The sequence below is a fragment of the Mya arenaria genome, chromosome 12 (genome assembly GCF_026914265.1).
Source record: "Mya arenaria isolate MELC-2E11 chromosome 12, ASM2691426v1".
Taxonomy (NCBI): domain Eukaryota; kingdom Metazoa; phylum Mollusca; class Bivalvia; order Myida; family Myidae; genus Mya; species Mya arenaria.
The window spans coordinates 32772652-32785944 of NC_069133.1; the positions used below are offsets into that span (position 1 = coordinate 32772652).

The 13293-nt window shown below is 35.0% G+C and overlaps 1 protein-coding gene across 4 annotated transcripts in view; it reads left to right on the forward strand.

The window, feature by feature from the left end:
- The window catches only part of LOC128211356 (scavenger receptor cysteine-rich type 1 protein M130-like), a 42693-nt gene extending 30927 nt beyond the window's left edge, over positions 1–11766 (forward strand). For 2 of the 4 annotated variants that reach the window (XM_052916051.1, XM_052916050.1), the window contains 13 exons: positions 11–178; positions 711–881; positions 1017–1184; positions 5588–5749; positions 6032–6202; positions 6391–6567; positions 6730–6852; positions 7204–7325; positions 8391–8717; positions 9059–9317; positions 10153–10454; positions 10807–11020; positions 11530–11766. In XM_052916051.1, the coding sequence (XP_052772011.1) occupies positions 11–178; positions 711–881; positions 1017–1184; positions 5588–5749; positions 6032–6202; positions 6391–6567; positions 6730–6852; positions 7204–7325; positions 8391–8717; positions 9059–9317; positions 10153–10454; positions 10807–11020; positions 11530–11633 (2468 nt within the window). In that variant the 3' untranslated portion in view covers positions 11634–11766. Of the gene's footprint in view, positions 1–10; positions 179–710; positions 882–1016; positions 1185–5587; positions 5750–6031; positions 6203–6390; positions 6568–6729; positions 6853–7203; positions 7326–8390; positions 8718–9058; positions 9318–10152; positions 10455–10806; positions 11021–11529 lie in introns of those variants that run through there. The other 2 variants (XM_052916052.1, XM_052916053.1) reach the window with 2 other exon arrangements.
- Positions 11767–13293: the final 1527 nt, after the last annotated feature.

Consider the following 13293-nt stretch of genomic DNA (forward strand, 5'->3'; position numbering starts at 1 on the left):
ATTCATCAAGATTGTGGTAACCCATTGCCGGCGGATGGTTACATCAATGGTACAGATTTTACTCTGGGTACCGTTTTTGAAGTAATATGTGACGAAGGATACAATATTTCTGGAGATTCGATAATATCATGCCAAGAAAATCGCAGTTGGTCTGACAATACAACATGCAATATTGTCGGTAAGTTTAGCGTACATTAGTCATATAAACAATATATAAAGGACTATGTATGTTTAAACCCTTTGATACACTAATTTAACGCAAATGAAATTGGAGATAATTTTGTAAACATAGAGAGAATAAATATGTTCTCTAGTTGCGCCGATACGAGTTAAAATGTAAACAATCGGTGTTCAAGAGATGGCATACATAGGATATTCTGCTGCAACAAACTGTGTATGCTAAAACTCATTACAACAACGATAATTGGTGTTTGATTTTAACCGTGCTAAATTCTTGCGTACAAGCAGACGTTCCGAGAATGACGTCATTGGTATTATGTTTAAGCTGTGTACGCGCTGACATTTGAAAGCGAAATAAGCTATATTCCAAACAGTTAATGATATCCAGATGTTCGCTCAGTATTTTGCGACATGGTATCTATTTTTCTTACGCCTATACAAGTCTACAAATTATGTATACGGATTCGTGTATATGTAGATATGTTTGTGTGAGTGTGTAAAATGATATACTATTATTGCCTTTGTTGTAGATTGTGGTGAACTGTATGTCGAAAATGCAGATGTAGATAATTCCAACAGCACAACTTTTGGGAAAATATCTCTCGTTAGTTGCTTTGACGGATACTTGCCATTGGGTGCAACGCCAGTCGAGTGCCTTGCATCGGGCGCCTGGAGCGAAACACCATTTTGTGAAATACGAAGTAAACATCGTGTTTAAAAACAACTCGAAATAAGTTCACTATACACTTCATATAAGTGACTTGCTCGTTAATGTCCATTTTCAATCCGATCCAGCTTTTAATCGTGTTGGTTATTAACCATGATTTTCTTCGCAGACTGTAGTGACCCTACACCTTACCGAGGGCATAGAAACGACACTAAAACTTCCTATGGTACTGAAGTGTTGATAACCTGTGATGACGGTCTGAATGTTACCGGGAATGCAGTCATTGTTTGTCGGGCGAATGGAACTTGGAGTGACAGACCCCTCTGTGATACTTCAGGTCATTATAATTCTAACTTTGTCATCGCAGGTATAACAAGTCACTACTTCAGATGTAATTTAAAACGTGGTCAGTCGGATGTAGATGGTTTTTATATCTGTGTTGTATCCGTAACATGTTGGTGTATGTTGTTAAAGCATACTGTTTAGTTTTAATTATATTTCTTTAACATTGATGGGTAATATTAACCTATGCTTATTATTAACTCTATTGAGTTTCTTATCAACCGTGTCTACCATTTTTCAATCACTCCTGTACAATGTGAATGTATCATTTGCGTATCATTCGAAACATAAGAATACAGATAGCTCTCTTGGCCTTGTTAGATTGTAAAAAGCGTCGTTTTACGTGAAATTCAAATTAAAATTCAGAACAAAAACACAAACTGCAATAACTTTATGTAAACTATAATTTTCATCATAATACAGATATTTGTAATCAAAAAGCAATGCCCTTCTATATAATACCAACATTATATGTCGGCATCAGGTATCAAAAATCAACATTACTGCCTATGTCACAATAAAAGGGCAATCTTATTTGTACAGAAACCTTAAACTTAATGCATACAAATAGCAACGATCGCAGTCTCAACTAAATAACGATGCAACCGAGTTCATTGTCCAGCAATGTTTGGGAAATATTGACTCGTCGGTAACCTACGGGGATGTTTAGAACATAAAAGTTATTTCAAATTCAAGACGTTGGCGCATTAAATGAGGCCATGTAACAGTATCAACGTGCGACAAATATATACCAAAAATACAAACCAACGTTTAAACCAAAGACTTAATGGCAAGTTGAAAACAATTATATTTAACTGCTAAACGCAAATGATTACAATGGATGCGAAATGGGCGTCCACGCAACCCAAACAATGAAGCGAAATCCATTTTCAGAGCTACCCAGCGTAGGTTCTCCGAAAACGTATGTTAATAACGTTGTTGATAAAATCGATACTGAGGCTGAAACCGATGGCAAGCTATTCCAACACCTTCTAAGAAAGTTGGAAAACAAAAGCTCCCTTTAACTTCAAGGTTTACGGTGTACATGTACAAGGGTGAGGCAATTGAGGATGGTTTCGCTAGTTTTTACAGGTCGGTATTTATAGGTGGCTATAATGAACCGCTCTGAGAGTTTGAGCGAGGAGTAAATGAAAATTATTTTAAATATTAATCTTAATAATCGTGAATATGTATCAGATGTTATATTTTAAGAAAACTAAGAACATGAAATAAGTGTAAGTTAATATATAAAATATATTAAAACGTCGAATGCGCCCAGTCCAGACTTTGTGTTAAATAAACACATTTTATACGGTGTCCGACCAATTTGTATGGCCCTTCAGGTTCTGTGTAATAATATTGTATGGCCCTTCAGGTCCTGTGTAATAATATTGTATGGCCCTTCAGGTCCTGTGTAATAATATTGTATGGCCCTTCAGGTCCTGTGTAATAATATTGTATGGCCCTTCAGGTCCTGTGTAATAATATTGTATGGCCCTTCAGGTTCTGTGTAATAATATTGTATGGCCCTTCAGGTCCTGTGTAATAATATTGTATGGCCCTTCAGGTCCTGTGTAATAATATTGTATGCTATGAACAGTATCCCACTCCATGGAAATTTCGTGACATCATTCTTATTACAAAGGCAATGACAAACAACGGCTAAGTCCTTGTAGTTACAGGCCGATTTTCTTTCTTTTTTCAATGATTTGATGAAATGTAATTCCAAACAAACAACAACAAACATTTACAAAGGAATTGTATAAGTGCAGCCTTAGAACGACAAGAAGTCATAACGCATTATCTCGACAGTGGAAGTAAAGTCTTTGTCGATAAATAAGATATGAACGGCGCCTTTGAAGTTGTGTGGCACGGCTCCTCATATGTTTGAAATAAGACTATCTTGGAATTAAAGGGAAGCTATATAAAGGGCTACTAATTGGTCACAAAAACATACAATATAATTATGATTGGTGATCTCGGTCAACCCCCGGTTCCATGCATGTACGTAGATCTGTCCGTGAAGGGGGCATATTGTTAGGTATCTTTAATTTAGTGCAACTTAGCGACCTACTTAATCGATTAATCAACTTAATTAGAAACATCTGGGTTGGCACAAAAAGTGGTACAATAGCTGCAGGGAATTCTTCCTTGCAGACGTTATTACACTTGATGCTATGCCGCCCTCTAGTCTTCAACATAAGCGTGGTATCGTTCAAGATAACGCAAAGTATTGTTGCTTGTGCGCATGTCACAATTTTTATTAGTAACATTTGGTGGGAAAATTCAGATTATTAGTCATCTCTAAACATAAGATGAGATGAGAGGCAAAAACTCATTCAAGGTTATGAGATGTGGGGCTCCCATACGCTTGGGAGAACGGTGCCGGTAAGGCAAAAACTCATTCAAGGTTATGAGATGCGGGGCTCCCATACGCTTGGAGAACGGTTCCGATAAGGCAAAACCTCATTCAAGGTTATGAGATGTGGGGCTCCCATACGCTTGGAGAACGGTTCCGATAAGGCAAAACCTCATTCAAGGTTATGAGATGTGGGGCTCCCATACGCTTGGAGAACGGTTCCGATAAGGCAAAACCTCATTCAAGGTTATGAGATGCGGGGCTCCCATACGCTTGGGAGAACGGTGCCGGTAAGGCAAAAACTCATTCAAGGTTATGAGATGCGGGGCTCCTATACGCTTGGAGAACGGTTCCGATAAGGCAAAAACTCATTCAAGGTTTCGATAGGTTAAGGATCACATGACGAAGGTCTTAGTCAGCTAACTTCTGTAAGCTTATTTCTAAAAAAAAATTATTTCAACTATTTTGTATGGAAGCGAATTTTAGAATAGCCTAAATGCATCGGATCTAGACATCGTCAATGGAACATAAGCCTAGTCGTGATCTGCAATTTATCTTTTCTCAAACGATAATGATGCTGTCGTCCGATAATTTGACGCGACAGGTATTCATAATTTATAGATATAAAAAAAGTCCTAATCGTCAAAGAAGAAAGGCAATGCATTGCTTTATATCTGATATATGCGCTTTGGTAAAAAGAAAATACCGGTAACAAGATGGCCTAAACGATTTCTTCTTGCTTATTCTAACACGTTCGATGTCGAACTGGAAATGCACTGTCCAAAAAACCGTTATACAGACAGAATTTATTTTATGGCTCTAGAATCAAAAGCGATAATGTATCAAACGATAGGAATTTTCGCTTGTTCCAAACACTTAATAAACAAATTGCTCAGACATAAAGCTTTTGCACTTTATTGCTTACTTGTGGCTAGATAAGCCATCTTTATTGCATTCCGTATGTTTAATTTGTAAAACGATTTCTGTGACAAAAGCGAATATGTTGCATCTGCTTGGTTGTTTTACAACTGCAATATGTGAAAGTTGTTATAGTGATTTAAAATGACATCTGGTCAATAATTCGTGTCAGACTTAGCTAAGAAAAATTCGACCGTTTGTTTTGTAACAATTTCATCCAGTTATCAAGACTGTATGTAATAAATTGTTGTAATTCAAGCTAAGTTTACGTTATGTGCAATATGCATTTTCGCATCCATTACTTTAGCTGATAATGTTTATACTACATTTCATACCATCGTCGTAACTATGCCCATAATCTTGTGTTTTACTTGAATCAACATATGTATTATTCTCATGTTACTTTTTACGTGGAATAACTTTTTTTACGGAATGATTTAAAGATGCACTATTACTTCAAAATAAGATGTAACACATTTAATACAAAAGTTTTGATATAACCCAATGGTTGAACAAATGTCGAAAATATGTTTTTTATGAAGGATACTGAGTTTAATTGACGAGAAATCTGCAGAAAACACGGGTTTTCTACCTTATGAGGCCATAGTAAATCGTTTAATACTTTTGTGTTTTCAGCTATTAAATACACATTTATAATATTGTAAATAGTAATTGATATTTTCCACAAATGCATTATTTAGTAAGTAGTTGAGAGTGTATCACTCAAAGGATATGTTTGTTTACATGTGTATGTATTGATTTTGAATAAGAGTGTCACTTTAATACTGCACATATTTATTAAGTCATGTTAACGATATATATCCACCATGAAATAAATAAATGCACATTAAGCGAATGTTTCCAAACATAGAGATTCAGAATATAACAATCCTTAGGTCATTAAAATAAGATTGTTTGAAATACGTGAATACAAATACTCCGAATTTCACTCTTTTACTTCAATTTTTATAATCCATTTGACAAAATTGATTTAGAGAACCAAACGTTATTGCGCATTGCATTCAAATCATATCAAATTTAGGTATGCTTTAATGTATCTGCATAGATCATATTAACAACGATTTCTGCTTTGTTTTTCAAACACAAATGTGTAACTGCAGATTGCGGTCCACCAGTTAAAGCAAATGGTCAATATATGGGGAACACAACTACTGGAAGTAGCGCTACAGTTATGTGTGACGAAGGTCACGACCTACTAGGACCAAGTGTCGTTGTCTGCGATGTCCAAGGTTGGAATGAATCAGTCAGATGCATAAGACAGGGTACGTGACATGTAATTGTTGGAATCTATGAAGAAGAACATTAACCGTAGCTGACAGAGCTTTACTTAACAAGACTATGAATCAAACGTTAAGATCAAAGTTACACTTTTTAGCTTCCTAGGTATAACTCGTTTATAATTGTATTATCATATAGCGTTCTGTAAATGATATTTTGGAATATAATTGTTGTTGTTTTTCGTTTTTCCCGTTACTTCCTTCTATTTCTGGACCAGTGTTAGATAATAAAATGAATACAAATGTCACTATTAACCATTTAAACAGATTGCGGAATGCTTACTGTTGAAGATGGAATTGTGGATTTAAATGAGGGTACCCTTTTTGGTGACAGCGCAGAGATCAGTTGTAGCACGGGCTACGAACTTAACGGTGACGCGCGCGTAACATGTTTGGATGGCAGGAATTGGAGCGATTATCCAAATTGCACGATCATAGGTAAATTGTTTAAACTGTTTATGTCACACATTTTAAAGCAAATGAGGTGATCAATATATTTCAAAGAATCCCAAGATTAATTTAGCTGGGTTTGACTGGTTAGCATAGTCACTTCACAACACATGAGCGTATTTTGTGCAATGTTAATAATGTGTTTAAAACTGTTGATCTAGTTTGATTGATTTAAGATTGTGGCGAGATCGACCATCCAACAAATGGTGCTTTGATTGTCCCAGTGGCATTTACATATGGTGCAACTTTGAGTTTCCAGTGCAACGATGGATTCATTCTTTCCGGCGAATCTTTCATCGTTTGTAGAATAAGCGGAAGTTGGAATGCAGATCCACCTGAATGTGTACCTAAATGTAATGATTTATGTTTTGCAAACTTTATTGTTATATTATTCTTTCTTATTCTTCTCGTAGGAATGTGATTTATTGACGGTGAAAATCTCAACAGAGATTGCAGTACGTAATATCTCTACATGGATGTGCAAATAAGTTACTTATGTTAACATGTTCTTTTAGCTCCAATTGGCGGCCCGTGTGAAGACGTCAAATATTGCCTTACACCAAACGCATATTGTGTAGATGGTGCATGCTCATGCCAAACGGGCATATATGATGAACGAATTGATGCATGCGATAGAAGTTCGTAGTTTTACATTTTTAAAATATCCAAATATTAAAGTAACTTATTTTCAGACATTTTCGCCTTCAATGAGTGATAATACTTAGTAATGTTTCTTGAAATTTATAAAAAAAAAAAATATTTAACTAATTCATTTCTAATTTCAAAATGTTGGTGTTCTGTCAGGTACTTCTGTACAAAGTATACAAGACTATGTTCCACTCAATGAGGAATTACGTTTCTTTTCTTTCTTTCGTGTTTATGCATAATTCGGCAACATTTAAAACTAAAATATCACACTCAGTATATATATTTTGCACTGATTATCATGAAATGTAAGAATCGTAATTTGTCGTATCTTTACGAAACAGTGCCAATGTTCCCATTTGATTCTAATGAACCGGAAAACGTTTTGGTTTCAACCACGTGCAGTTCTGCCATTACATTTTCTCCAGGAATTCCCGTCTTTAAAAGGATGCGACACAGCTTATTCGTAAGAATAGTCATTGTTATGTCATTATTCTCATACAATATTATAGCAGTTCTAAAATGAGTCTTTACATATGGGAGTTAAAACTCGGGAACACAGACACATAACGACAATATTTTTTTTTTTCATAAGTCCATTTACTTATATTCACACCTCAACTACCATTCCTTAAATGAACGACCGTTGGGCAATCATCATCCGATGAACGAGTAGTAATGACATCATATGACAAACTGTTTCAGGAACAGAACAGAACAAAAGATTATTTCGACTTATGCAACAAAGCATCTCGTCATACAAATATAAACAATTAAACAAAATATTCATGCGTGTGATCATCGTTACAGGGTAGCCAATATCAATAACATTTCAAGAATAGCTCAAGAAATATGGAGAATGTTCACGTATAACAATATTGATAATAATAGATATAAGGAGCTGTTTATCTAGTTATTTAGATACATTATGGAAATGCAGATGATTAGTGGTTACAACAGTGATTGTACGGTTACGACTTAAACAATATCATTGATTAGGTTTCTTCTATTATTTGCCTGTACCAAAAATTTACGTAAATTTACAATAGTTGTTTTGTTATTACTACTAACTAGTTAAGTAAATTTAAACATGCTGGGTTTTACATAAAAAATACTTTTTAATAAAAATTGAACGTAGGTCATCGAAACAATTACATTTTATAACACAATGAAAGTCATCCTCAATTTCAGGTTACAGTCGGGTTGTTCTTTTAACAGAATGGGTGTGAAAGAATTATTGAAGGATATTCTTCTATAAAAATTCATATTTTTTTAACAAAATTTGGAAATAAATAATGAACTATTGGTGCAAATATAAGTAATGAATTGCGTGATTGATGTCAACATCAGGGATATGGGCTGGTATGCTGCGTTCATACCCCGATAATGACATAAACCACGCAATTCCATCCTTACCGCAGAGAAAAGAAGTCCGTATTGCTTGATTTTTGCATAAAATGTTAGTGTATCAAATAACATATATACAATACAATGTATTGTTACTATAACGTGATCATATTATTAATTTTAGGTTTGTTCCAGTGGACTCATTAGTTTTGATAAAGCTTATAACAATCCTGTTCCACCGAAGAAAAAGAAAACAGATGAACTTGCTGATTTTTCAGTTATTGCCCCTTATTTTGCTGAAATGGATTTTAACAAATCGGAATCAGTCACATTTAGAAAAACAGACGTTCTCAACGATTTTCCTTATAGCGAACTTCAGTTAAGTGACATTGAAAGGGCGAAAGATATAATAAGGACATTTGAGGGAATTGCAACTTTTGAGCCAAAGTTTTTGCTCGTTACTTATTGGAAACGAATGGTTCCAAAGCAGAAAACATTCATTGATACGTCGGTGTGTCTACTTTTAATACCTAAGTATATGTAAACAATGAAACAATGTCTTCATAATCATTGTTTACCTCTAACATAATTATTTATCTTCAATGCCTTACGTGTCAAAATATAACTCGACGGCATCACGATGGTAATTATTACTCGCAGTTCGCTAGATGTAACGTGAGCATAATTCCCGATAATAAATTCGGATAATCTTCATGTTTATTGTCGATTATTATGTTAATAATAACCTTAAATTATCTAATGATTTGGTTCAGTTGTAAACAAACCAACAGCTATGATGTTACCTAGTGTATACTAATTTTTACACGTAAAAATTATAATTTTTATATTCAGATTTCATCCTTTCAACTCGTGCTCGTTTCCGATGGTTTATCTACATATTTCATAAATATCTACCCTAAAGATCTCATGCAGTGGCAAACTGTACCTATAAATAGATCGTATGGCGATACCAACCAACCTGTCGCAGTTTGGATAGGCTACTCGGATGAGGGCCGTGTCAGTCCACAATCAAAGTCATACAAGAAAGACGCCCTTCGGATGGATATAAAATCAAAATCAATCATATTTATACAAAACAATGGATATTTGGGTAATTTGGTAATACGATACTCATTTGGAATTTTCACTTGAATATGTCCATTTTAAACACGTAAATATACAATAACAAGAACACAATACATCTGTATTAAAATAATTACATCAATTAAAACATCGATTGGATATTTTGCTAAAACCAATCATCCTTTTAACATTTGCTTAATTTTGTTTGCCCGATTATTTTCTATCGATTCTTTTATAAACACTTTTCGCTAGAATCATTGTATCATTTTCTTTAGAATTATATTAAATGTATATTTTCAAAGTAGTGTGGAATGACTTATGTTCGTGTGTACACACATCATCGAACAAAACACCAAACCACTAGAAGTAGACCGATATACATAATAAGAGTAAGGTTTACGAGAAAATAGTGAAACGCAGATAGTATAGATTATCGATACCTTTGATAAAATTAAATAAACAATGTCAAAATCTGAATTGTCTCTTTGAACAGGTTTATTGCGGTTATTTTACGCTCTGTTACTAATCATTCGATGGCAGTTCTACTTTAAATTCAATTAAGCTTTTGTCTGTACAATTCTTTGTTCCATGTATATTCAATGTTAGAAAGCAGTAATCTATTACACTTGACCAATTTAAACCAACAAAAGTAAAAGCGCCAATATCTCTGCCATTCACACGCCCATTTGCTATTGTAAGGATCGTTTCCGTAAGAAAATAAATAAGCATGTTTCTTGGCAACATGTTTATCAAATAGAGAATACAATACCAATTTATAAAATACTTTATTGTGCAGGTTTTAAAATGGTTCGAAGGGGTGAACTACCTTGTACATTAGTTTACACGTGCTTCATAAATTTCAGCGGTAGACGGAATGCTTATGAAACCGCTAACTATTCCTGGAGACTGGCAAACTCACGACGCTCTCGACTGTATTCTTTGGTACAACCAACACGTAGAGAACAAAGACAACTATCATCATATAATGGCAAGCGCTATGCCTCCATGTCCGTGTGACTTGACTCTAGCCCGATTTGATCCATGGTTCTGGAGGATACGACGAAGTCTCAGATGGCCATGGTGGCAGAGCAATACCGACGTAGATGATAATGACATAATTTGTGTTGATATGTGGCATAGACCGTATTTTGACCCTTATGGCAAGGTATGCACTACACGGTTCAAAGTTAATTATGGTAACCAGAATAGTAGATGTACGAGAATATAGGCCTATCACATTGACATGTTGTTTGTTCACAATTAGACGATAGACCATTTACGGTCCGTACATGTATTGTTATTAAGAGTTCTGATGTCACTCCCCCATATAGTTGACGGACTAAAATTTATTTTCTTTATATACTATTCGTAGCTCAACGTTTTACCGCACGAATTTACAAACCACTGGGGATTAATGATTCCTTATCATACTTAAAATTTACGTCAGCGTGAAATCAGCGTTAAGATACCGTTGAATATTAATAAAAACATATTTTGTTTAAACCTGTTCGTTGCAGTCATGTTGTTACAAACGCAGCACATGGCAGTTTGTTCAAATACGACCGGACTCTGGAGGGTTTTACCATAATCATCCTGCCTTTTCACCACAAAATCACTATTTGTACGACACATTAATGAAAGACAAATGTTGCACAAAATCGGAGTTCTGTGACCTGTATTATCAACTGCATCCGGTAGGAACGTGCTATTCACGGTCGCCATACAGACAAGGTACTCCTGGGACATTGCTAAATATTGAACATTCAATTCCGCTTCATGTGGGTTTTTATAGTTTGGATGAAAAGTTTGTTAAACACCCAAGGGAGTTCTGACTTAGTTTAGACTAACGGTGCTCAGGCGGTACCCTTTCCAATACCAATGAAGATATTCTTATATGCATGTAACAAATGTTGTCTGGTAGCACTGTGTCTCTTGTTTTGTGCTTTCTTTACCTTGATCGCTGTGCATTTAAATAGGATCTTGGTTAAAGCTTACATTACTTGACATGTTTAGCTAGGTTCAACTGTTTTGTATATTGCCTTCAAATTAATTGAGTTCCAATAAAATGCTTTATTATGAAAACCTGTAATTTGTAATAACATGATTTTGAATTAAATCTAATGACGAGTCTGGAGCAAATTGCGGGATGGCATGTTTACAAAGTTGTTATGTGTATTTATGTACTGTATCCTATAATATCATTGTAGAAGATTGTACCTACATACATTTTGTCATTGTAGGAAATTTCTGGGGAGATCCTCACATCAGCACTCTGGATAGATTTAATTTCACTTTTAATGGCCTCGGAGAATATACCTTGCTTTTGATTGAAACCGACGACTAATGGTTTACTCTCCAAGCAAGAACGCAACGAGCAGTGAAATTTGATGGAAATCTGTCGGACGCTACCTTTTTTAGCGCATTTGCCGCAACAGACCGTGTTAATGCCTCCATGCACGTTGAACTTAATTCAGAAAAAAACGGTATTCAAATTTACTAACAGATGAGAGTAACTTAAACGTGTATAAGAATGTGCGTCAAAATGTTTGACTTTTAATTATGAAATCGATTGAAGTTATACAAATGTGAATTGTTTGAAAAAAAACTTTCAGGTTTCGTAATATTCGGAAATCAGATCGATCTTACGACACAGTACACGGCTGCACAAGACAACTTTGAATTCGATTCATCTACACTGAGTATTTCTGAAAACAATAATTCCCTTAGAGTAACCTTTAAAGAAAGCGGTACGAGTATATACTACTTACATTTTGGGTGATTCCAACTTGAATTATTCAAAGGTTAAATAATAATAATAAAAATGAAACAGAAGTTATCGCTTCACATTGTTTTAAATGGACATATAAAAATAAACAAAGGTTTAATAGCATGTTAAGAATATCGCCATGTTTAGTGTTATAAAGAATTGTAGTGGGGTACGAATAATTTTCCCGTTCTCGAGTACATACTTATTCATAATACGGATACAAATAAAGATGACATTTTTTTCTGTCTTAAGGTGCAAAATTACTATATCCCTTAATGATTAACTATTCTCTTCTTTTCAGGAATTTTGTTAGACATAGGTTTGGGTGTACAAATGTTATCGTTGAGTACGATTGTGCCTTCTAGATTTGCTAACAATACACGGGGTCTTTTGGGAAATTTTGACGGAGACCCTTTCAACGATTTAATGTTTCCAAACGGGACAATACTTAACCCGTCTTCGAACGAAAGGGAAATCTTCAACTATGGCCAAAATTGTAAGGCGTATATTGTTATTGATATTTTTTTACCGTGTTATTTATCATTCTGGCATGCTGTCAATATAACAGCCTTTCGTTATAAAAATATTGTCTGCTGCAGGGGCCTTAACTGAAGATTCAACGGAGTTTTTCTATGAAGACGGAAAAGGCCATTCTGACTTTAACAATGCATCCTATGTTCCCCGGTTTCTATTCGAAATCAACAACATAACAATGTCCTTGGCGATTGAGGCTTGTGGAGAAACATCCAGTCCAGAGTGCATTTTCGACTTTGCGGCGACCTTAAATCCCGAGTTGGCGCTAGACACAGGAAATAAAAAGAACGTGGTCGACCAAGACCAAAAGGAAATAGGTACAAACAAACTTTTGAAATGCAATTCTTTAAATCAAATAACTTCATTCTATGATAATTGGCGTAATTCCTTTTAACAGAGGAAGTCATGCCTATTGTTGAGGGATGTGGAGTTGTCAACACAACCGTAGGGCAAACTGTTTCCTGTGAATTAACATTGGATGAAGACCTTGATATTAAGTTCTTAGGGAATGAGACTTTCGATGCAGCATTTGACAGAAATCGGTCTACCATTACATACACACAGTCTGGGAATATGACATCTGCTTTAAGGTAATAATGAGCTGTATCGCGCGATTTTTTATGTTTTTAACCGGACATTGATCGCGTACGTAACTGTTTGAGCTTGATCTTCTATCATTTTTGTTAATATCTTCATATTGTAC